We start from the raw sequence: 24,987 nt of genomic DNA, 5'->3' as shown, positions 1-24,987 counted from the left end.
CATTACAGGCACGGCGAATGGAATGAAAGGGATGTTTGATCCTTCAGGTCTGCAGCCTCCATCTTCTTCACACAGTTGAATTCACAGCACTTAGAGAGATGAATCATGTTTGCCCCTCATGCCAGTGCATTGAAAAGATTCAGTTAAAGGTTGTTCTTAGCGCCAAGGCAATTCTGTAATGGAGTATTGATTTAAACACTGTTATTTGTGTTTTGGTGGATTAAAAAAAGAAATATTTCAGCAAAAATGTATTTTTTTCTAAAGGGACTTTCCAATGTAAAACTTGCATTTACTGTTATTTATGTTGTAAGATCACATCCCTCAGTCTCATCGGCTTGACAGAATTCATGTTATTTCCAGCAGTATTCTTTCTCTACATTACCAAGCATAACCACTGATGTGGAGGATAATAAATACATACATAATCAACTTTTTAGCCAAAATATTATAGTGGTTCCTCCCACCTTCAAGTTATGTCATCAGAAGAAGATTTTTCTAGTCTTTAACCTAAAAAAAGTTCACAGTGTCACCGCTGTAAAGTGAGTAAGCAGCAAATTTAGCAAAGGTCACATTTTTGTTTTGTTCCAGAGTGTGCCTTGAATCTACATGTAACACTAGGGTGCTATCCCAAAGGTAGGATGCACCAAAATATAACTAAGCAATTAATGGTTCAGTGTAAGCCTTTGAGTTCCTTTAACAGAGTGGAATGAAAAATGATCATTTAAGACACGGTGCAAAGTGTTTCATAGTGGTTTGCATGGATAGTTTCAAGCACTGGAGTAGCTTTTGAATTTGTTCACTCGCATATAAACATTTTGTCATCCAAAACTCTCTTATTCCAATCTGTCACGAACCTCTTCACACATGCTGCTCTCTGCAGTGCTTCCAGCAGATTGCATGCAAAAGCCGCACACATGCATTTTCAAATCGCTCAAATTCAGACACTCACTGAGCCGTTTTTAAGTTTCTTATGGTTGTATTACATGTCCTGTTGATTTTCTAAGTGAAAAAATAGCACATATTTACATAGAACAAACATAAATAGGGCATTTTTCTGTTAATTTTAGTGCAATTTGGACCTATTTTGCTGAAAACAAAACATTTTATGTTTTATACCCCCCCCATTACATTAAATTCAGCAAATAAAGACTAAATGTGCAGTAGTGGGTTCTCCGACAACACAAAATCAGACCAGGGATGCCCAAACTTTTGCATTTGACTGTTTATCTACATAACACACATCACAGGTGATTTCACCTTTCAGGCATATCTACACACGACAGATCAGCAGTTGCTTTGTGCCGTTCATGAATAAGTGACCTTCATAAGCAGGGAGCCAAGAAGCTGCATAAATGCCTTTTTTTTCTTCAAAACATGGAGAGTCTTATTGGAGACTACAGCCATTATTTTGAAAACCTTTCTCGTCCCTTATTGTTTCGAAAAAATATTTTCAACTCTCGATCTTCATGTGCACGTTCAAAAAGGAATAAAACATAAAAATTGTTCATCCTTCACAAAACGATGCTTGGAGAACTGCTGACAGGTTGTTTGTCGTTTCATCTTTGTTGAGGAAAACCTGCCACCCAGTGGATAATCATGCTACTCTGGTCATTTGAACAGGACTTCTATGCTAAAACCCCTCGAGAAGGTCTGTTTGAGTGACCAGCAGCAAGAAAAACATTTCAGATTCAAGCCTATAAAGGGAAACAAATAAATGAAGCCCAACAGAAATAAATTGAATGTGATTTAATGGCTTTTAGCTCCTAATCACAAAAACAGCACAGAGGAAAAACCAAGTCTCAGACATACAACAGAAGATTGGGTCCCATTTAAAGTCATAACAAAACTATAAAGTCTGCCCAGCAACACTGGTCTCACATATTTCAGTTATACCCTGCATATTCAGCAGCTTGCTAGGCCCTCTCTTACTCAGGATACAACAGTGTGTCGTCGTGCCTGATGCTACACTGTCATACTGTATCGTTTTGTGCGTATTACAGCGTTCAAAAGACGTATGTTGTGCGTACTGTAGCAAAGGCAAACTAATGTGTTTGCTGTTAATGTTGTATGTCACATATTCTCTAAAAGATTTCCCTGATATTTCATACTTTTTTAAATAGCTTGTAATAATTTACTTGAAGTGCTTCAAAAGGAATCATTGCAATATGATACTCAGGTGCACGAGTTGACTAACATAGTAGAAATCTTTGTGTAGTGAACAATAGCCGAGTCTACTTCCTTGGAACATCGGTGAATATTCGCAGTCCATGCATTCCTTTAATCTCTTCCTTGAGTGCCTGTGGAATGATAAAAAGACAGTGGATAGAACTTTACTAACCTGTTATGGGACCAAAACCCTTAAACAACAGCATGTCTGACATGCAAAGAAACATACCAGTAAACCAAATGCAACAGTGTTGATAACTAAGCTAATCAACTTTTTCTGTTAAATGTGCAAGTGATGCATCTTAGACAAGGTGTAGAGTTAAATCAGTTAAATGCATCACATCAACTTTACAATACCTGACCTCATAGACTTGTACAATGTAAAGACACTCAGAAGCTTCTGAAAGCACACTGGGCTGTTAACCACTTAAACTCCTTGGGACCACCAGTGATTCCTAAATGCACTTCATCATATTCTATAACTTTCATATTCCATAAGCTACATTCAGAAGGTGGCCGTCGTATGAGGCTGTAACTCTTCTTTCCAGTCAAATAGATGGTGATGTCATTTTAAACCCTTAAAATAAAAGAAGCTGAACTCAAGTTTGTTTTTCTACTGCAAGTCGACCCATTTTTCCACAAAAGACAGCATCTCTTCAGTGATCGGCCAGTCATGGGCTGGAGGATAGGGAACCGTGAGCCGACAGCCCATGACTGAAGTGTCCTTGAGCAAGACACCCAACCCCCAACTGCTCCCTGGGCACTGCGGATTGGGCTGCCCACCGCTCCGGGCAAGTGTGCTCACTGCCCCTAGTGTGTGTGTGTGTGCGTGTGTGTGTGTGTGTGTGTGTGGTGTTTCACTTCACGGATGGGTTAAATGCGGAGGTGAAATTTCCCCACTGTGGGACTAATAAGGGTCTCTTAATCTGCTCTGTAAAAATGACTTTTATAAGATAAAACAGAGCGTCTGAGATTTTAGGCTTTCAGCAGTAAATTGTAAGCATTTAGCAATGTGTGGATCATAAAACACATGTTCTGTTCATTTACATTTATTTCATGCAGTTACTGAATAACTTCCTTACGATTTGGTCATGTAAACTCAGATGGACAAACCAAAATCTACCCTGGAGCATAAGAGGTTAAAAGCACTTCTAATACTTTCACAACCAAAGACACCAATTTTTAAAATGTCAAAAAACAATATTTTCTGATATAAAATAGTTCAATTCATTATGTAAACATTATTCAAGTTTCGAAACAAATTGCTGTACTCCCCACCCTACACCAATAGGGACCATCTAAGGAATCCGGGCTTCAAAAAAAAAAAAAAACCAACCCATTTAACAACCCATTTTAAATTGTTTGATTCTGTACTTTCACAAAACCCAAAGCGTTCACTTATATTCATGTATTTAGGCTGCTGCCGTTTAGCTCCTGCCATTTCCATTAAAGTTATAAGCAGTGTTGAATTACTTCTGAGGCACAATACAGGGCTACCAGGCGCAGCAACCAAAACAGTCTTGTTTAATTCTTAGGGATAAAGAGCAGCTGGAGAATAATCATCAAAAAATTAATTGTGACTGCTTTTGGTTTACAAACCCCTGGAGGAGAAATAAATAAGTACACCTTCCCCTACACCCCTTTACCTGTCTGAACAACAGCTACCATCTTGCACAATGATCAAGGTGCTTGGAGTTTTGATTCAGTCAGATTTTAAATGGGTCCACCACACACAGACTATTGTAAAGAAAGCAAATACCAGACTTCATTTCCTAAGAAGAACCAGAGTGGCAACTTCTGACCTAACTTTGATGTACACATTTTATATTCGGCCCATTTTAGAGTATGCCTGCCCAGCATGGCGTGGAAACCTGACAAAGTATCTGTCAAACCAGATTGAGACTGTCCAGAAACAAATCATCATCGGCAGGGCTTATTCTACGCATCAAGAAGCCCTTCAAGCCCTCGCATTACCAACTCTTAAAGAGAGAAGAGACATATTGTGTAGACTGTTTGCTTTTAGTGTCCTAAGCTCCTCTTTCAAAGAGTGGCTACTGCCTCCAAGAGCCCAGATATCAGGCTGGAACACCAGAGATGGCAACAAACTGCAGATTCCAAAAATGAGAACCGATACGTTCTGAAAGTCACCCATTCCTTTTTTTTATAAGAATATTAAATGAAGATTTATAGAATGGTTTGCATCTTTAGGAGGCATACAGTGTCTTATTTACTTATTGAGTTAATTATTTTTTATTTTCTTTTATAAATGTGTAAGTGAACATTGTAAATGCTCGAGCAATTCAGTTTTGCTTTCTGTAAAAGTGCAAAATGAGCATTAAACAAATTCAAACAAGTACAAGAAAAACATTGTATTTAAAAAATAAACGCAAACTATCTTCTGGTGTCATGTTCTTCATCTTAAAGGGAAATGATTATGTTTCCCTAGAAGGGGATATTTCACAACAAACCTCACTGAATAGCTTTGTGTGCGTGTCAAATATGCAGAAATTCTGAAAAAATGGGTGGAATACCCCTTTGATCTTGTGAAAGGGATTTCAACTCAATCCTTGGATGTACCTGATTCACTAACTGGTGTTGCTGCACCGTCCTTTTCCCTCTGAATTCATCTGATTCGATGTGTATCTCATACATGGCGCCGCAGCCTCCTGGAATAAGCAGGTAAGAGAGAAAGCTGTAAAGCTGAAGACAAACTGCCAAATACGTACTGCGGTCAGCCGGTGCACCGAGAGCACCAAAACATTCTGGACATTAATCCTTGAAAAGCTACGGAGCCCCGTTGATGACATCCTGTATAAATAAAAATATGGCATGGCCACGACTTAGGAAAGCATGGGAATGAGATCCTAATGTGTGGCCACAACTACGAAGGCGTGGGAACGAGATCGCGGCTTATAAAGTAGCCACGACTTAAATCATCTCATTCCCACGCATTAGGATGTCGTTCCTACGCGTTAACAAGGCGTGGCCACGCATTATTTTTATTTATACAGGATGTCAACAGCGGGACTCCGTAAAAAGCTCACCTGATATGTCCACAACCTTTAGCGAAGTCGCGAGGGGAAACTTCTCTTTCAGTACTTTTGCAATCCGGACTTCTCCGTCTGTTTGAGTGGAGAACCTCCTTGACGCGGTCCTGCACGGTAACGACAGCAGAGTCTGTGTGCACACATAAACACCGGGAGGGCTGATTAGCATTAAACACCGCGATTCCGATTTCATAATAATATATTTTGATAACTTTCCAGCAAAGCTGGCCGTCTATTCGCCAGCTTCTAGCTCGAATCACCCCGTTCCACCTTAAACGCTGCAGCACTTCCATTCGGACACTTCAGGCTTTAGAGAACACCAGACCGTAACTGCTGCACCATTTAAGGTGGAACGGAAAAATTCGAATTTTATATCTGGGTCGCAACTGGAAACATACACACAACAGACACGAGCCCTTTAGCCGGTCAACAGTGGCTAACTCTGCTAGCCGGCTAACTACCTTATCGGTAAAACAGCGCTAGGTTTGAATGTTATGCGATCAAACAGGCTTCAGACAGTAAGTTACTTTGCATCTCAGTAGACTGGAAAACGACATCGTGGACCGGAGTCGGTTTTCAGTGATAAACATCCATCAAATTTCGCAGCCCCGTTATAAAAGTCATGCCCCTGCACTTGGAGGCGCAGGGATATTACGTAATCAACCCAAGTCCTCTTGGCTGTGTTTTGGCGCCCCCTGCCGAAGCTGAATTGTACCTAAGCTGTAGAACCCGAGAGGGAGTGTGTTATCGCGAAATAACGTGATCTGTGATTTAGTCGCCGCCGTGATTCTACTCGCGACCTCGAGTTTTCTATCGCTTTTATACAACAGTTAAATAAATAAAGTAATAAATGAATAAACTGGGCGTGAACGCGGCGTTTCATATGTTTTAATGTTCAGTTCCTTCACCACATTATAGCTCCTTAACGAGCAGCTTGTTGCTACGTCAGAGTAACGAGCTCCGCCCACTCGCTGCACAGCCGGCAGTTCGTCCTCCAGCTCCACACAGACCAACTGACAGTTTGGGAATTTAGTGGAGTCTCATCTTCAGAGTCGGACCAAATCGGCTGTCGGTCAAATGTGATCTTAACAGTATCCGTTTACAGTTTGTGCCCACAGTAAGAAGTAAAAACGTTCAAATGGCTTGAGCGTCTCCTATAGCTGTCAAAGTCGTTGCTAAGGAACAGTGTCGCATGGAGTGACAGTGTTTGTGATAAACCTGCAATGTTATGTCGAAATAACAGCAGGTTAGAACGCCTCTCAATCAAACAGCTCGCGTGGCCAGAACTAACTGATGTATATATTATATTGCACTGTGTTGTTATTATCATTTAAGGACCAATATAATTAAAAACTGAAATTAAATGATTTGATGTAGTATGTAAACTTTGTTAAAGTTCACCATCCAGCCTATACAGTCCATATGAGGACACATTGAATTCCCTGCTGTTGCTATGATGTCACAAAACCAATGCTTTTACATATATGTAGCTGTTCAGCCCTGACATGCTGTCAGAAAAAAGTAAATTTTCATTATTATTCATTATTATTATTTCAAAATTCATTAAACATTATAAGTGGACCACAGGGAAAAGATGTATCATGTTAACAATATGCAGGATATGGACTCATTAAGACAAAGTGGTTTGAACAAGTAAAAAAAAAGTGTTTATATATATATATATATATATATATATATATATATATATATATATATATATAAACTCACTACAATTATTACTTATAAGAACATAAAGTTTTACTTTCAAGATTCAAGATTTATTTTTTCTTCAAGATTTTTATTCTTTATTATATATTCTTTATTATTTATTCTTCAAGATTTATTTATTTTTCTTACAAAAGAGTTTGCATTTCCCATCACTTTAAACAGTACAAAATCTATTCTCTCACACACAAACACACACACACAAACACACACACACACACACACACACACACACACACATACACACAAGATAACAGTTGCATTCTTTCATTTATCAACAACTGTATTACATGTAAATGTGTAGTACATGAAAATGAGTAAATAATCATAATAGGGAATATAGGCTACATATAGCTAGAAGGAAAGAAGTTGCCTAATTCCATTTTCTGTGTTAGAAAGACTTCAATCTTATTGGACAGATAAGTTAGTCCTGGCCAGCTGACCTGCAATCCCAAATCCTAAACTGCACCAGAGGGTCACTTTCAGTTAAAATCAGTCTAACAAATTAGTGTCCAGTTGATGGAAGGAGACCAGGATTTAACTTGATAAAGCTGCACAGAATAAAATTAATACTGGACATGCATCAGTTTACGGCTTAGAAAATGGATGGATGGATGGATGCATCAGTTTAGAATGAGGCATGGAATATGAAAGGAAGGCTGTGATGCAAAATAGCAAATAACTGTTTAAAAAAGCAACAGTAATCCCTTATAAATGTGAGGACACTTTTATCAAGCAAGCTATTTGAATCATAACAAAAGTAGGAACAATACCAGTGGAGGGTTTGACAAAGCAGGTGGGCTAGAGAAGCTTGTCAGGTCAGTAGAATTTACAGAAGGCTACATGGAAATGGATTCTGTTCCTAAATGGTTCTTGGCTTCAATGTACCTAAAACAAACTTCAACCAATGTAAAACGGTTTAATCAGTTTAATCACTAACAAATATCACATTTAGAAAAAAAAATGTTTTTTTAAAGACTCACTTATTCAGTGGTTCATCCACGGCATTGCTCCAAAGCACACTGTCCCACTGATTTTTAAGAGTGTAGAAGGGACAGGAAGGATCTCAGATTTGGGAAGAGAGCCCACAGTTGCATTCAGGTTCACAGTGCATGAAACTGCAATCCTCATTAAACAAACCCAGACAACTACATTTACATGACTGTGTTATACTTTAAATTTATGGCAAAATCCAAAGACCAAACATGAGATGGAAATACAGTCAAATAACAAAACGACAGATGATCAGTTTAATTCACTGATATACACCAATCAGGCATAACATTATGACTACCTCCTTGTTTCTACGCTCATTGTCCATTTTAGCAGCTCCACCTTTTTAGCACCTATAAGTGCACTTTGTAGGTCTACAGTTACAGACTGGTCTGAGTGGTCTGAATGGATCAGACACAGCAGTGCTGGAGTTTTTAAACACCTCAGTGCCACCGCTGGACTGAGAATAGTCCACCAACCAAAATTATCCAGCCAGCAGAGTCCTGTGACCACTGATGAAGGACTAGAGGATGACCAACACAAACTGTGCAGTAGCAGATGAGCTACCGTCTCTGACTTTACATCCACAAGGTGGACTGACAAGGTAGGAGTGTCTAATAGAGTGGACAGTGAGTAGACACAGTGTTTAAAACCTCCAGCAGCACTGCTGTGTCTGAGCCACTCGGACTAGCACAACACACCCTAACATACCTCCACCACATCATTATTACTGCAATACTGAGAATGACCCACTACCCAAATAGTACCTGCTCTGTGAGGGTCCATGGGGGTCCTGACCACTGAAGAACAAGGTAAAAAGGGGCTAACAAAGTATCAGAGAAACAGATGGACTACGGACTGTAATTGTAGAACTACAAAGTGCACCTATATTGTAAGTGGAGCTGAGAACATGGACAATGAGCGTAGAAACAAGGAGGTGGTCATAATGTTATGCCCAATCGGTGTCTGAACTGGTCTGCAGTGCTGCTCTGCACAGCACACAGCACACCTGCATTTGCTCACAGATAAGACACATATAAGGTGACCATTTGATGTCAGCCCTGTGGTTTCATGGATGTAAACTTTAATAACAGTTTGTAGCTGCTTGTGCACATCTGACCGACCATTTCGATCCATTTCTCTTTTAATAATCTTGTCTCTTTTCAACAGCTCATCGTTCACGCTTCATGTGCTCCACCAGCAAATCCAGCATTTAATCGTTTTGTGGTATGAAGTAGCCGTGCATGTCTATGTGCAGCTCCACGTTGACATATACTCGTGCCACTTCTTTAAAAGACTTTCCTTCAAGCACCAGAAGATAGTCGGACTCACCAGGACTGCTGTTTATGACTGCAGTCAAGATAACACCTAAACACAAAATGCAGACAAATAAAGGTAAATCAAAACTGCTTTGCCTTGTAAATTAAACATGAAAAGGACACGCTCACGATTCTTAATAGCTCACCATCATCTTCTTCAGTTGCACCTGGCCTGGGAACAAACACAGGCTCAGAAAGAAGGCAGTTTTCTGCTGTCCAGTCAAGCCTCTGCTTTGTCTCAACATCCAGCTTGGTGATCTACACAAAGATTTTATAGTATTATTACATTTAATATAAACTATGAAACACCTGAAGCTCACTATATCAAAATTAGGCCTTGGCTTTAGTTTAGATGGATTTGTTTGGAATTGTTTGGTCTCTCAGGGCCTGATAATGATTTCTGGGAACTAAAAAATGCATGTCTGTCATTTTTTTATTTGCTTTACTTCAATACAATCATGCTTGCATTTAAATTCTGCAAGTATTACAATACTTTGCGCTTGTTGTTAAGTTTTGGATGGAAACAAGTTCTTGGAACACCCAGTGGAAAAGGTAAATTGACCAATCAGCAATAGTTATTCTCCATGGTATTTTGACAGAGATAGCTAAGTGAGCTCTCCTATTGGTTAGGACTTTAAGAGCTGAAGAGAAGTTACTCTAGGCCTTCTAGAAGCCCTACATAGGTTAATGACTATGAATATGAGCAGCCTAATCGGTGGGTTGTTGAAATGTACCAGTTCCTCTATACCAGGACTTTCTACTGAAAAAGTCACTGTGAAACAATATATGATAATATGTATGTCAAAAGCTTCATGTAAAACATGAAATGCCTTTTAGAAAAAGATGATTATTGCTGTTAATTTAGTGCTAACAAACTTCTAGAATCCTACAAGGACGCTACCAAAAGTTAGCATTAACACTGAGGTGGGTTCTTCTCTCATGTTTTGACTGAATTTTGACATTTATGGCCTGAATTAAGGACCAACCTCTAGCAGTTACAGTCTGCCATATTATTTACTGATGACACACACTTGGGCTCAAAGATGGTTTGACTGGGTGCAGTCATGGGCTGGAGGTTACCAGACCAGTTACTGTGACCAGAAGGTCACCAGTTCAATCCCCAGAGTCAACAGTACGTGGCTGAGGTGTCCTTGAGCAAGGCACCTAACCCCCAAATGGTCCCCAGGCACTGAGGACAGAAAGGTCCACCCACAGTGCCAGGCAAGTGTGCTCACTGCACTTTAATGTGTGTGCGCTCACTAGTGTGTATGTGGTCTTTCACTGTACAGATGGGTTAAATGCAGAGGTATAATTTCTCTGTTGTGGGACTAATAAGGGTCTCTAAATAGGCTGGATTTCACAGGCCCAGTTAACAGATGTGAATGATGTGCAGATGTGAATGAGAAAACCCTGGACTGGAAACTGATCTGGATTTGAAGACCTCCCCTGCACATGTAAGATCAAAAGTTCAATTCCTTGTCCAGGCATGAATGCCACTGTCATACCAGTGAGAGTCCTTGGGCTAGATGCCAAACCCCACAGTCATCTACCCCAGCTTCTCTGAATGATCCACTCATGACATTATGAAAATGTTCTTCTGCAAGTTGCTTGCAATTTTATATATATACCAGAGAGCTCTACATATTCTGAAATTTGTTTATTTGTTTAGAAATTTGTTTAATTTGTTTATTTAGAAATTTGTTTTTATTTTTCTCACCATTGTGGATTCAACCTTCTCTGCAGCCGTCAGATAAACATATCTGTGTTTCTGTCCATTGTAGTGGTGATTGATTCTGGGAAGTTCCACACCTGGTAAGGTTCAAACAGAATCAGATTACATTAAAAGAGGTATATAGTACAGAGTAGGATCAATTTAACTGAATTTAATGGTAAATCACCTTCAGTGAGCACTTCTGGCTGGCAGAGAATTTTTCCTTCCTTTTCTTTTATAGCACTTGCTTTTGTATATTTTAACTTGACCAGGTCTTCTCCTGCCTCACCCTACAGAAAAATACAGACATGTTACTGTTCACATTTTATTTTGAGGTTTGACATTACAGTACTAGGGGTACGACAATGCAAAACCAAAGTACCTTGTCATTAAGTGGCAGCACAAATCGCTTGCACGTAGGTTTGGTAAAGGTTTTGCTGGGGCCAGATGTGTCTTGGTCTTTTAGCTTGTCGAGGTAGAACATGTCATACAGGCTGTTGTCTTCATAGGCGATCACATCAAATACCACATGACCATCCTCTTCAAAAGCATTGACATGATGGTATACCACCATAGCACCGGTGTAGTATTTGATGCCAACTTGTTTCTTTGTCTTTCGATCAATGAGGTGAATCAAGGTCTATTGCAGAAATAAAAAGGAATGAAATCCAACTTGGAAGAAAATCACTTGGCTCACATGCCAAGTTACAGTCAGAAGAAAACCTCATATGTCCACTTTTGACGTTTTTCAGTTTTTGACATAATTTGAAAATAGCTGTTGCTCTTTACACTGTGTGTGAATTTCATGATGATTGGACTAAAATAAATGTCCCAAAGTGACTTGGAAGAAATTCTGGTTCCATTGACTTACATTAAAAGTAAAGTAGGTTTTTGCCTTCTCCTGTAAAGTCACCATTTTGAAGATACGATGTTTCCTTCTGACAACAGTGATATGTTTATGTGGTTTTGTCTACTAAAATTAATACTATAGTTATTATTTTATATATGTTAATTATTATTATATTAAATATTTTCCTCTCTTTATCCTGTATAATAAAACAGGTTGTTTCTGTTGCTATATGTTTAAGACTAATATTAAAACCTTATCATATTTTACATTTTTGCATAATTTGACAGCTCCCATTACCCTTTACATTGTGTCACAATTTCACGATGAAAGGACCAGTAGAAATGCTTCAAAAAATGTTTGGCAAAAAATATTGCTCTGTTAGCTTCCAAGTTAGGAACATCATCCAACCCTTCTCCTGTACGGACAATATATTTAAATAACCTCTGCTCTGATTGGTTGTACTGTACTACGCCTTAGCAGTGCAGACTGAAACACCAAGGCCCAACTTTTGTACACTGAAGTTATGACATCACAAAGAGCAATGGTCAATATCAAGCATGGGCTCTTTAAATCATTCTCCACTGAAAGGTTCTTTTGAGAACCGACGCAAGTTCATCTATGCATTTCTCCAATACATTCTCCAATACCTTCATTTTTGAGAGTCGACACACAAATCAGCTAATGCTTACTTCATCCTCAGGGTGCAATTTTAAACAGCTGGCCCAGTTGACTCCCCTCAGGTAGGCAGTGGCCATTTTGAGAATGTCCAGCTTTAAGGGCTGCTCAATAAAGACAAAGTAGTTTTCAGTCATGCCAAAGCTGTGGTAATAACTCGGGGTTAGGAGAGAGCGGCAGGGCAACGTGCAGATGGTCTCAACATTCTTCAAGGCTGGAGACTCCGCAGAGCCACCTACAGAGATGGAGTATGGGTCATTTTCCTAATTACAAGTTGCAAATAACAAGTTTCAGAATAATAATTTCTAAAAAAAATCTCAAGTACTTACTTTTCCCCACTGCAGGAATCTTGAATATCATGTATTTTGTCTTGCCCTTGTCTGCAATTGATGTCCCCATGTTGTAGGTGTTTCCCTCTTTATCGTAATGCGGGTGTGATGTGACAAGGTTCACGGCGATGTATTTCTGGTAATCCACCTGGACAAAAAGAACAAATGTTCTTAAACCAATAGTCCAATGTTATCCCTTTTGTTGTTGTAAGATATGGCACCAAACTTAGACACCCTATAGGCTTTAATGCAGCATAGAAAGTGGGATCAAAAATACTAATATACCACACACACACTGAGTCGCACGCAGGGGGTGGGGGTGGGGGTGGGGAGGGGGGTTGCTGGAGCCTATCCAAGCAGTCACTGGGTGGAAAGCTGGACACACCCTGGACAGGTCACCAGCCCATCTCAGAGCTCTAATATAATAATGTACAACTACAATAATACAGTAACACAATATTCTCCATCAGGTAAATCTGCTTTATCCACCTTACCCAATTGCTGGCTACCAAACATAAACTATATAGAATTCACTTTCTTGATGCTTACAAAAGCAGAAAGAGAGCACTGTATACAAGCAGAGCAATTCAAACAAAACCGTGACACAGCATGAACGCTGCTCATGAGCAGGCGTGACTGTAATTTAGCTGTAACTAACTTATCTATTACTCTAATTTAGGCTGATAGTTAAATCTGCCTTTGTGGATTCATTCACTGCTGGGTGGTAGACACAATGTGTCAGAATTAAGAAATTAATGAAACAATCCTGGATGACTGCAGATTTAACCATTGTCTATTACCAACACTTCACTTCCAATAACTTCACTCATGTTCAGCAGGAATGGCAATGCTATCACAACAAGAGAATCATATAATGGTTCTGTTAAATGTTAGTTTACTTGATTTAATTGAACACTAAATAACTTAAAAATATTGCTACAACTTAAAAAAATAAATAAATAAATAAATAATAATTAGTAGTAGTAGTAGTACTAGTAGTAGTAGGCTTCTCCTTGTAGAAGACCAACCTTGTAATTTGGTTTGAGACTCCTGCTTTAGCGGCATGGGTTTTCTACAAATGTTCATACCAACCAACTTCATTTTTTAAAACTCTGGGTTATTCATTTAAAAGGATGCAGTTTATAAAGGATACATCTCTCACCTTGTCTTGTGTCTCCAGGGTCACAGGGTCAATTTTGCGAATGTAGTTGGTTTCAGATGTGGCATAGTAGTCGTTTCCATATTTTATTATATTGCCAGCACAGTTATCTGTAAAGTCTGGAACTGTGTGGTTGAGAAAGGTGATCACTCTGGGATTAAAAAAAATGATGGGCTTATTAGAACTGCCTCAGTCCCTGAGCACTTACAAAAAAAATGGACTAGATAACTTACTTGGAAAATATGTTTTTAGATGGATGTGGATACGCCATGGTCCCCATCTCGGACACCACTATTCTGTTGGCTTGCATGTTGCTGTTGTAAGTGTCACCTCTGAGATATTTGCTTCTATAGGTAACCTCGCCTGCGGGTTATAACATGTCATTTGAAAATGTTCTTTCATAGCAATCCAACACAATGAATTCATAATAATTATTATTATTGTTATTATTATTATTATTAACTTAACCCTTCACTGTTAAAATCTTTATGGTTTCTTTAGTAAAGACAATGGTTCTATATGGAACCATAAACACTGACATAACCACTTGCTTGCTTCAAGAATTCTTTGAACCGTGACATGGTTTATCAGATTAATGGAGAATGTACTGCATATGGTTCTATATAGAACCCTTTTGAAAATGGTTCTATATAGCACCAAAAAGGCTTCTGCTATTGTTATGATGTCAAGTTTGTAACAACAGAAGAACTCTTTTTGGTGTTATACAGAATCCATTTCATGATGCAAAGAATCTTTTAAGCATGCAAATGGTTCCATTAGTGTTCATTGTTCCATACAGAAACATTGTCTTTACTAAAGAACCCCCAAAGAACCATGTTTTTATGGTATGTAGCTTTATTATTCTGTTGTAAAGCTGCTATGAATCTTTTATCTGTTATGAATCTTTTACTAGCCAGTAGCTACTATGAAACTAATATTGAAGTCATGTAGTTCTAAGAGTGGAAGCATTGGCCCACATATAGGCCCATTCTGTATAAAAATGGAATAAAAGGAAAACAGCCTGGTTTTGAAATGGGGCCCTCTTATTGAGTCCTCAGATCAGAGGAATGAATGCCAAACCCTCTAGTTGACCATGAAAAGACATGTGAAAGGATCATCACCATGTTTGATTGTGAAGCTGTGCATGAGCGCCATTCCATCAAACCAGTGGTTGTAAGAAGTCTCTCCAACTGAGAAGAGACCAGGGCCATTTCGCACAAGAGTCCCCTGAAGCCACTCAGGAAGAGAACCTGCAGAAAAATCAGAGCAGTCAATATTTTACTAATTTACTTATTAACTAATTTCCACATTAATTAATCCATTAATGCAATCAACTATTGCACAGTTATTACACCGTACAAATGTAAAGTCAGGTCAACTTGAAATGTTATTTTCTCAATTTAGTTCACAAAAAAAGTTCTCTTAACACACCTGTATGTTCAGTACTGCTTCTTAGGTTAGGCCAACAAAACAGTTAAAACTGAGTGAACTCCAGTGACACCTCGGCTCCGTCACACAACCCCAAGTTATTAGTTGTTTCACAGTTTTCCCCTTAGGTCATATGTATGCAGAGATACAAGGCTAATGTCAGTAAATAGTAATGTAAGTCTATGTCGCCCAAAATCCAAAATCCTAATACTAGCCTAATAGCTGAAGTGCAAAACTAAAGAAGCAAACTTTACACACCAAACATATCTTGGCCCTTGACTAAATTTGTGGAAGGAGAAAACAGTGTAAATCAGATTTTTTTGAAAAATTCCTTTTATTCCATACAGAAATTTGATGTATGCCAATATATAGATTTTAAATATGTAGCATATGTCAGCATATATGGATTTCCCTCATATCCAACTTATGTCAGTCATATATGTGACCTATATTTCAAATTTGGGACATATATTTCAGTCATATGCCGTCATATATATGGCATATAGGACTCAGATATACACGTTTCATGTTATGTAAGTTTTTTATTACATATATGTTGCTGGTTGGTTTAGAAGTCTTTGGTATTCAAACAACAGTGAAATATATATATATATATATATATATATATATATATATATATATATATATATATATACATATGTGTGTGAACATTTGAAATGTATGCCTGCCCCTTGTGCATACAGTATCTCACAAAGTGGCAGGCCAAGCAGACCATATACTAAACAAACCTAGAGGCAAGGACAGGACAGAACTCAGTGGATCAATGCCTAAAGTCAACATTCTGGATGTTTTAAACAAGTTTATGAGTGTTCTCTCCTCTCTTACCTTTCACCTCTGCTTGCATAGGCTCGGGGTGCTCGCTTCTGTTTTTCCCATAATCGTAACCCATCTCTCTCTCTCTCTTTCTCTCTGTATCTCTTTCTCTGTCTCTTTGTCTCCCTCTTGCTATATTTCTCTTTCTTGACTACAAAACTACTCTATTTCCCTTTGTTTTCCGGTAACTTCAGCAATTTCTTCCTCTCCGTGAAAAAACGCCTACAGTGCAGAGCGCAGTGTTCTGGTTATATGAGTTCATATGTGGCTCCGCCCCTCTCTACAGACCCCTCCACCAACCTGTATTCAAGCCCCGCCTCCCGCTGCGAATGGCTCTTGGTTCACAATCTCGCGAGTTTATCAGGTCTGCTGGCGAATCGCAGCGCAGGAGAGGGGATATTTTGAGCCAATCGTGGCGCAGGAGGCGGGGCTTGACGGAATAGCGGTGGGAAGAGTGAGGAGAGGACCTACTTTTCTTATCTAAGGGCCTCATTGCTGTGGTAGGCCTATTGGAGCTGACTCACAAATTTTCTTGAACTGTAACGTTTCTCAGCGCTAAGATGTTGTACTGTCGATTGTTTGTGACCAATCCAGGGTTTTTTTTTACCACCTGGGCAACTTCTCAGAACATCAGGTTGGGTTCTAACGCAGAGACATGGATCTAGTGTAGTTGGTACTGTTAGGGCTTGAAGGAAGACCGTGAAGAAACTACTGCACAAACTGAGGCTATAACAAAACAGTGGAGGCTGACCACCATTGATGGTTCTTTTTAGTGGTTCGTTTTAGTGGTTCGCCTGTGTTTACTTTTGTAAACCCTTGCTCTCCTGGTTTCGTCTATATATTTGAAAGGGGATGCTTATTCAGACCCCATCATCTGAATCTCAGGTGAGGGAGGTGGAGTTCTGGCACCATAAATAAAATATAAACATGCACACTAGTGAACACACACACAAGGGGGCAGTGAGCACACTTGCCTGGATCAGTGGGCAGCCCTATCCACAGTGCCTGGGGAGCAGTTAGGTGTTTTGCTCAAAGAACTTCAGTCACGTACGGTCGGGGGATCGAGCCGACGATCTTCCAGCGACAAGGCTGGTTCCCTAACCTCCAGCCCGCGACTGCCCCAGTTTTGCTAGTGTTATTTTTGTATTGGTTGTGAAAAAATGAAATGTTCAATCTTTTATTTGAATAAAACAAACATTATTAAGGTAATAGGATCACTGTGTGTTAATCTAACATTGAACCAGTTCACTGGAACGATTCATACACATCTATGAATGAAATGTAGTTGACTATGATTGCATCATTTTTTTCCCATTTGGGCTGTATCACTACTTATGCCACACTTTCTGTTGTATTTGTTTGTTTTGTTCACATTTTCTGTTTATTTACTTGATATATTACCTGTTAAATTCATTTGGCCTGGCCAAATTTCCTTCTAAAGCTTCTCATTTCTGCAATTGTCAGATATATCTACGATAAGGCTTCTGTGGCCTTTACCATCATAATCCCAAAGAAACTGCAGAAAATATCTCTTAATTATTTACATTGACAGAGACCGTCCTGAGGCATTTTCTGATTTAAAGAGTTCTTTGAAAAGCTCGTGCACTGGGGATATTCCACTGGGACTTTCAGCATCAGTTATTTACAGAAAGCATGTAAAATCTGCCCTCATTTCTCAAAGAACAGCAGGGCTACAGTTCAAAAGGATGTCCATATCTGAACTCTTCAGAACAGATGTGTTTGTTGTTGTGTGTTTTGAAGAAACTTGTGAAAAAGTAAATAAACTTTAGTGACTGTAGCATTTTGATTACTACAGTGTAGCTGATCACTACAAATAGGCTGTGTGATTTTCCATGGTAACCAATTGCCTTTTTTTGTCCGTACGGTGTCACAGGAATATAACTTAATGAGAGATAAGATAAATGATCTGCTTGGCACTGGAATCCTCTGGAATCAGAGCTGTATACAACCTCATTCTATAGCAGATTGGAACAAGATTACTCTTCTATTGGTTTACAGTAGTTTATGACTGGAATAGATATGGATGCCTCCATATTTTGCTTTGGCAGAAACAACTGTTTTTATTTCTTAATCAACACATTTATTTGTCTACTTCCTGAGTTCTGTTTAGACTGTCCACGCTTTGGAGCGCTTAATTTCTCACAGGTCACCCAGAGAGTGCGTGACCTTAGTCTTAGTCAATAGAGCAAAGTGCACAGGCTGAGTTTTCAAGACAGGTCAACCCAACTTCAAGGTCCAATGCAGAAAAATGATTTACAGACACAGCTAGGCCCAGGAATATTTGGACAGTGACACAATCTTCATGTTTTGGGCTCTGCATGCCACCACATTGGATTTGAAATTAAACAACTGAGAGGCAATTGAAGTGTAGACTTTTAGGTTTAATTCAAGGGGTTGCACAAAAATATCCTATGAAATGCTCAGGAATTGCAACCATTTTTTCTACAAAGCTTCCTCATTTCAGGGGCTCAAAATATTTGGACAAATTAACTTTACCATAAATAAAATGTTCATTTTTAATACTTTGTTGAGAATCATTTGCAGGCAATGACTGCCTGAAGTCTGGAACTCATGGACATCACCAAACGTTGGGTTTCCTCCTTTGTGATGCATTGCCAGGCCTTTACTGCAGCTGTCTTCAGTTGTTGCTTGTTTTTGGGTCTTTCTGCCTTAAGGTTTGTTTTAAGCAAGTGAAATACGTGGTTGAACAGGTTGAGATCTGGTGATTGGCTCAGCCATTGCAGAATATTCCACTTCTTTGCCTTAAAAACTCCTGAGTTGCTTTCGCAGTTTCACTCTTTGTTCATCTGCACTGTGAAGCGACATCCAATCAACCTTGCTGCATTTGGTTGAATCTGATCAGAAAGTATGTCCCTGTACACGTCAGAATTCATCCGGCTGCTTCTGTCTTCTGTCACATCATCAGTAAACACTAGTGACCCAGTGCCATTGGAAGCCATGCATGCCCAAGCCATCACACTGCCTGTTTTACACGATGTGGTGTGCTTTGGATCACGAGCCGTTCCAAGCCTTCTCCATACTATGTTCTTCCCATCATTCTGGTACAGGTTGATTTTAGTTTCATCTGTTCTGAGGCTGATTAATGGTTTGCACCTTGTGGTGAACCCTCTGTATCTGCTCTCATGAAGTCTTCTCTTTTTAGTAGACTTAGATATTGATACACCTACTTCCTGGAAAGTTTTCTTAGCTTGGGTGGATGTTGTGAACCGTTTTTCTTCACCATGGAAAGGATTCTGCAATCATTCACTGCTGTTGTCTTCTGTGGACGTCCATGCCTTTTTGAGTTGCCGAGCTCACTAGTGCGCTCTTTTTTCCCCAGAATGTACCAAACGGTTGATTTGGCCACTCCTAACATTTCTGCTATCTCTCTGATGGATTTCTTCTTTTTTCAGCCTAATGATGGTCTGCTTCACTTCCATTGAGAGCTCCTTTGACTGCATGTTGTGCAACAACTTCCAAATGCAAATGCCACACCTGGAATCAACTCCAGACCTTTTACTTGTCTAACTGATGATGGATTAATGAGGGAATAGCTCATGCAGCCCATGAAATAGCTTTTGAGATAATTGTCCAATTACGTTTGGACCCTTGAAAAAGAGGCAGCTACATATTAAATGTCACGATTGGCCCCTCCCAGTCTTGTCCATGTGTGTATTGTTTTGGTTTTTCTAGTCCTGCCCCCTTGTTTCGTGACTCCGCCCCTGACTGTTTTCACCTGTCCCTCGTTTTCCCTTTGTTACTTAAGCCCTGTGTTTGACTAGGTCTTGGCTGGTCTTTGTATTGATCTATGTTTGATGTATTGGTCTGTTTGTTAGCTTCGTTTGAATCTCTGTGTTGTTGATAGTATTCTGGTTTATGTCATGTCTGCACCCCGTTCTATCCGTATTGGCTCTATGACCCTGGACCGTGATGACCCTGATTTTGGATTTGTCCTCAATAAAAGTTGCTTACCTCCGCATATGTGTCCGCTACCTCGCTCCATGTTACATTAAAGAGCCGTAATTCCTAAACCCTTCCTCTAATTGGGATGTGAATACCCTCAAATTAAAGCAGAGAGTCTGCATGTTGATTATACAACTGTATCTTGAATATATTTTGGTAAACAACTAAAATAGCAAAACTTGTGTCACTGTTCAAATATTTCTGGGCTTATCTGTATACACGCACACACACACACACACACACACACACACACACACACACACACACACACACACACACACACACACACCTTCTCCTTCTGGGTCATGGGGCGTGCTGGAGCCTAACCCAGTCCATCGCAGACACACACACACAGTCACTTACACCTAGGGGCAATTTAGCATGTCCAATTGGCCTGACTGCATGCCTTTGGACTGTGGGGGGAAACCCGAGCACCCGGGGGAACCCACGTGGACACAGGGAGAACATGCAAATTCCACACAGAAAGGACCCTGGTCACCCAGTCCCTACTTGCAGTGAGGCGACAGCTCTACACACCATGCCACCCCTATATATATATATATATATATATATATATATATATATACATATATATATATGTGTGTGTGTGTGTGTGTGTGTGTGTGTACTGTATATATATGCGTTTTGTAAAAGTGCTGCACTTTTTCAATATAATGCAAAGAATTGCATCTACAGCATAAAACATGATCACCGAGTTCTCTGCTAGCAAATCCAGGGTTGGACGCGATGCTGACTGAGGGAGTTTATGGCTATGTTCAGACTGCAGACAAGTCAAATTAATTTCTTAAATCAGATCTTTTGAGATGACTGTCTGCACTCTTTTGCAAGTGTTCAGATCACAAAAGACACTTTGAAACCCAATTTCAGGGGCCCGAGTGTCCAAACTGAGACGTACAGTTAAGCCCAGAAATATTTGGACAGTGACACAGGTTTTGGTATTTTAGCTGTTTACCAAAACATATTCAACATACAGTTGTATAATTGACATGAGCTTAAAGTGCAGACTCTCTGCTTTAATTTGAGGTTTCCCCCCACAGTCCAAAGACATGCAGTCAGGCCAATTCCCCCCACAGTATATATGTGTCCAAATACTTCTGGGCCTAATTGTGTGTGTATTTATATATATATATATATATATATATATATATATATATATATATATATGTATAAATACACACACAATTCCTGGTTAAAATTGTCAGTTTGTCATAATACTTCTGCTATCATGAGGAGGGTGAGATACAGTGGGTTGGTAATGTCTACCCTCCTCAAATGTCATGTCCTCCCATGTTACATCCCCCCATTTCATATTAACATTATAGAAATATACATATGTATATCGCAGTTTTTCTTGACCTTTAGGAGGGAGGGAATGTAGGTTTGATCATCTTTGGAAATGCATTTCATGAGAAATTGAGGGAAGAAAGTCAAATATCCAGTGAATGTCCATATAAACCCAATTTTACTGCACTGTAATCTGATCTGTAACACAGAAGGATGTTCTTTACATGAAATTTCCAGTAAAGAGATTTGAAATAAAATTCAGAGCTTCTTTCCTTTGTTTTTTGTTCATTTTGAAGAACTGTAGTATAAAGGTAATGGAACACTTGAGACTGTAAGTTTGTTAATAACATCAGGCAGCCTACTGTACCTGCCTTCGGCATGTACCTGTGACCGAATCACAGCCATGACTTATTCTCAATAGCACTGGTGTTCTATAGTTTAAACAACAGTCTTGCCTTCCTGTAGTTCTGTCTTAGAGTAATCTTTTATACTTATTTAGTACCCTGTAGTAAACTACTGTAATTAGCTAGTAACTAAATGTACTATTACTCTTGTAGGAATATAGACATTTCTGCACTATTGATATTTTTCATAAGGATATAAGGGTTTAGGCCACAGGTCACTAACAGGTTCTGGACCCAGACGCAGACCTGGACCAATAACCGATAAACTATGGAGAATTATTTGATTTCGACAGGGTGGTCCTGTTTAAATCAATGTAGCTTTTCTAGCCTTAGTGGTAGCTTTAGCAGCCCAGGAGACTCACAGACCAATCGCATGCATTGTAAATATCACACACAATGCAACAGCCAATCAGATCTTATGATGAGCACTTAGACATGAGTGAGTGACACACAGGGGAAGAACGAGACGAGAAACAGCAGTCAGAGAGGAAAGTGAGTCAGAGGGAAGGTATTTCACACGTCGTGCTTTAAAAAGAGAAAACTGACAAAAAATATTGTTGAAATCTGACTGAACTGTACTTTATTTTATTTGATATTCAGTTCTTGACTGAATATGATGTTGATATACCTACTAGGCTATTTCAGTAAACAGTATATGGCACTGAATCATGATGCAAGTTAGACATCATGATCTTCCAGAAATTTTCTCTAACTGGACCTGATTGAATTTTAATGAAAGATCCCTGGTATATAGGCATTTCATATAGGCTGACTCAGCTAGTCTCTACCCAGAGTATTTTACCTTAATAATATTAGATATTGTAGCTATTTTCTATTCATTTCACAGAATTGCTTTCATTTAGGTCTTTCCTCAACTCAACTTTGCACCAGTCGTTCCACTAAGTGTGCTTATCGTTATGAAAATCTGTTCTGGTCCCAGCCTAAACGAAACTTTTGCAGCATTATTATTATTACGTTTGCTTTTTATCACTATTTATCTAACAAGGCTAAACACAAAATACATGAAACATTATTATACACACTGGTAGCCTTTTATGAGACATTTTTCAACTTTATGATCGTAAAGGTTTTAAAGGCCATCTAAGTCATAAACGTTATGTTGGAAAACAGACATGTTTATCTGTACTTATTCCTGCAGAGGGAACAAGGCAAGACACTAAGTTCCACAAAAAGCTTTCATTTCCACTCAAAAATAGCCTGATTTTCAATGAAAGCATGACATACAGTGGAATTACATGCCTCATATCAAATTTTCAGTTCACAGAGATGCCATAATCAGTTATGAAGAGCGAACGTTGCTCTCCGATTTCAGAGTATACTGTTCAAAGGTCTCTTTACATAACAGCCTTGATTCACTGATAATGAACACTGATTAGCTTTCTCTAAATATGCTGAGGTGTAAAAGTCTAAATATTCCCAGAAATAAGTTATTTATTCATATCCAGTACAGTGGCATGATAACACTGTGTACTAATTCCATTAGTAGAACACTGAGCAAGTTATACAACAGTGAACCGAGGTATAAACGGGGCTCAGAGAGAGAGGTCAGTGATGGTCAGTGCCCAAATGTCAGAGGCAAAAGGCTGGAGGCATAGGAGATCTGGATGCTCCTCCTCCATTTCAGTGAGTAGAACTGCTACGGTAAGATCAGGTTCACTCATTTTACTATACAACAATAATATAAATGTATGAGTGCATTTTCTGACATTTTTGAAGTGGTAAATGTAATTTACTGTAAGAATTTCATATACGATTAACTGGCTTTTGAAGATGTGCTAATTATCTAATTCTAGGTTATCTAGGTCACTTTTCACATCATCATCATCAGATATTATCCAACCTCTATTTCTGTCATGCTTTAAGAAAAAAATGTAAACGATTTTAATGTGATCGCTCGCAGGAGCAGTTCAAGCTTTGCTTTGCCTTCTATGATGTCCTGTAGTAGAATTAAAGGTGAAATCAACTAACATGATCAATCTTTGGACATTATATCATTCACATCTGCGAGGATCAGATCACATTGTGGCTCCTGTTGTATCTTATTCCAGAATATTTCTAATGCAATAAAATCTTTAAGCTTGTAGTACAACCCAAAAAAGTTGGGACACTGTACAGAATGTAAATAAAAATAGAATGCAATGATATACAAATCATGGAAACCATATTGTTAAAGGAAATTACTACAAAAACAAATTAAAGGTCAAAACTGAGATATTTTAAAAATACATGCCCATTTTGAAATTAATGCCAACAACAAATTAATTCCAAACGAGTTAGGATGGGGCATGTTTAACACTGTGTTTAATCATTGCATTTGGGAACTGAGGAGACGCTGCTGTAGTTTTGAAAGTGAAATGTTTCCTGTTCTTGTTTAATACAGGATTTCAGCTGCTCGTTAATTCAGAGTCATTCAGTCCATTTTAAATGAGTTTGGGCCCAGAGACGCGGCAGCATTTCAGGTGGCAAACATTTTGCACATTATGAAACGGAAATTCAAAATGATCATATATTTTTTCAATATATATATAATTTCTCAGTTTTAAAATGTCTTGGCTGACTGAGTTTATCTGGGGTAAATGAAAAATTATGTAAATTTGTTTTTACACTAAACCATTTCTTTAAGCCTAGTGTATTTCCCTGCAGTGTTTTTTTTTAATTGCACTATATGTAGCTCATGTCTTGGTCACTTGTATTGAATTGCCCTGTGCTATACATTGCATTTTGACCTTAAAGGCCATTTTTTACCACCATATACTTGTATATGGTTGGGATGACAAAAGGTTGTCCTTGATTTTGATCTCGATCTTGAAAGTAGCTTTAGTGTAACTAACTACTGTTATGTGACAGCCAACAACACAGGGCCACAAACCAGGCAGCATTGAGTAAATAAGCACTACACAAGTCTTTTAGAAATACTGGTTGGTTCACAAGGCTGTTTGAGTTGAGACTTCTCGTGGATGAAAAGCCCGTGCAGGTCCAGGTGTACGGAGGCATTAATGGAGGCATTTATGATGTATGTGTGGATTTATGACTGTGA

At 39.0% G+C, this 24,987-nt stretch overlaps 2 protein-coding genes across 2 annotated transcripts; both read right to left on the bottom strand.

The window, feature by feature from the left end:
- Positions 1 to 1,731: 1,731 nt before the first annotated feature.
- bola3 (bolA family member 3) lies at positions 1,732 to 5,908 on the bottom strand. Its single transcript, XM_017707225.2, has 4 exons — positions 5,741 to 5,908; positions 5,211 to 5,343; positions 4,744 to 4,832; positions 1,732 to 2,297 (listed from the first exon to the last, which is right to left on the bottom strand). The coding sequence occupies exons 1-4, from the start codon at positions 5,801 to 5,803 to the stop codon at positions 2,232 to 2,234; spliced, it is 351 nt and encodes a 116-aa protein (XP_017562714.1). The 5' UTR covers positions 5,804 to 5,908; the 3' UTR covers positions 1,732 to 2,231.
- Positions 5,909 to 8,507: 2,599 nt separating this feature from the next.
- bco1 (beta-carotene oxygenase 1) lies at positions 8,508 to 16,475 on the bottom strand. The gene is made up of 11 exons (XM_017707224.2): positions 16,249 to 16,475; positions 15,096 to 15,224; positions 14,208 to 14,337; positions 13,978 to 14,125; positions 12,816 to 12,963; positions 12,501 to 12,721; positions 11,344 to 11,601; positions 11,149 to 11,251; positions 10,968 to 11,059; positions 9,397 to 9,508; positions 8,508 to 9,299 (listed from the first exon to the last, which is right to left on the bottom strand). The coding sequence occupies exons 1-11, from the start codon at positions 16,310 to 16,312 to the stop codon at positions 9,145 to 9,147; spliced, it is 1,560 nt and encodes a 519-aa protein (XP_017562713.1). The 5' UTR covers positions 16,313 to 16,475; the 3' UTR covers positions 8,508 to 9,144.
- Between the last annotated feature and the right edge of the window lie 8,512 nt (positions 16,476 to 24,987).

The sequence above is a fragment of the Pygocentrus nattereri genome, chromosome 15, assembly GCF_015220715.1.
Source record: "Pygocentrus nattereri isolate fPygNat1 chromosome 15, fPygNat1.pri, whole genome shotgun sequence".
NCBI lineage: Eukaryota > Metazoa > Chordata > Actinopteri > Characiformes > Serrasalmidae > Pygocentrus > Pygocentrus nattereri.
This window is presented reverse-complemented; position numbering and strand designations above follow the sequence as displayed.

What these genes read in the sequence shown, in the direction of transcription:
- bola3 (XM_017707225.2), bottom strand. Translation starts at nt 5,803, where the DNA reads ATGTTTATCACTGAAAACCGACTCCGGTCCACGATGTCGTTTTCCAGT. An exon ending in CCAGTCTACTGAGATGCAAA is followed by an intron (nt 5,344 to 5,740) that starts GTAACTTACTGT and finishes GTGTGCACACAG; the next exon opens with ACTCTGCTGTCGTTACCGTG. An exon ending in AACACCAGTTAGTGAATCAG is followed by an intron (nt 2,298 to 4,743) that starts GTACATCCAAGG and finishes ATCATTCCACAG; the next exon opens with GCACTCAAGGAAGAGATTAA.
- bco1 (XM_017707224.2), bottom strand. Translation starts at nt 16,312, where the DNA reads ATGGGTTACGATTATGGGAAAAACAGAAGCGAGCACCCCGAGCCTATG. An exon ending in TATGCAAGCAGAGGTGAAAG is followed by an intron (nt 15,225 to 16,248) that starts GTAAGAGAGGAG and finishes ATTTTTCTGCAG; the next exon opens with GTTCTCTTCCTGAGTGGCTT. An exon ending in TCTAAAAACATATTTTCCAA is followed by an intron (nt 14,126 to 14,207) that starts GTAAGTTATCTA and finishes TTTTAATCCCAG; the next exon opens with AGTGATCACCTTTCTCAACC.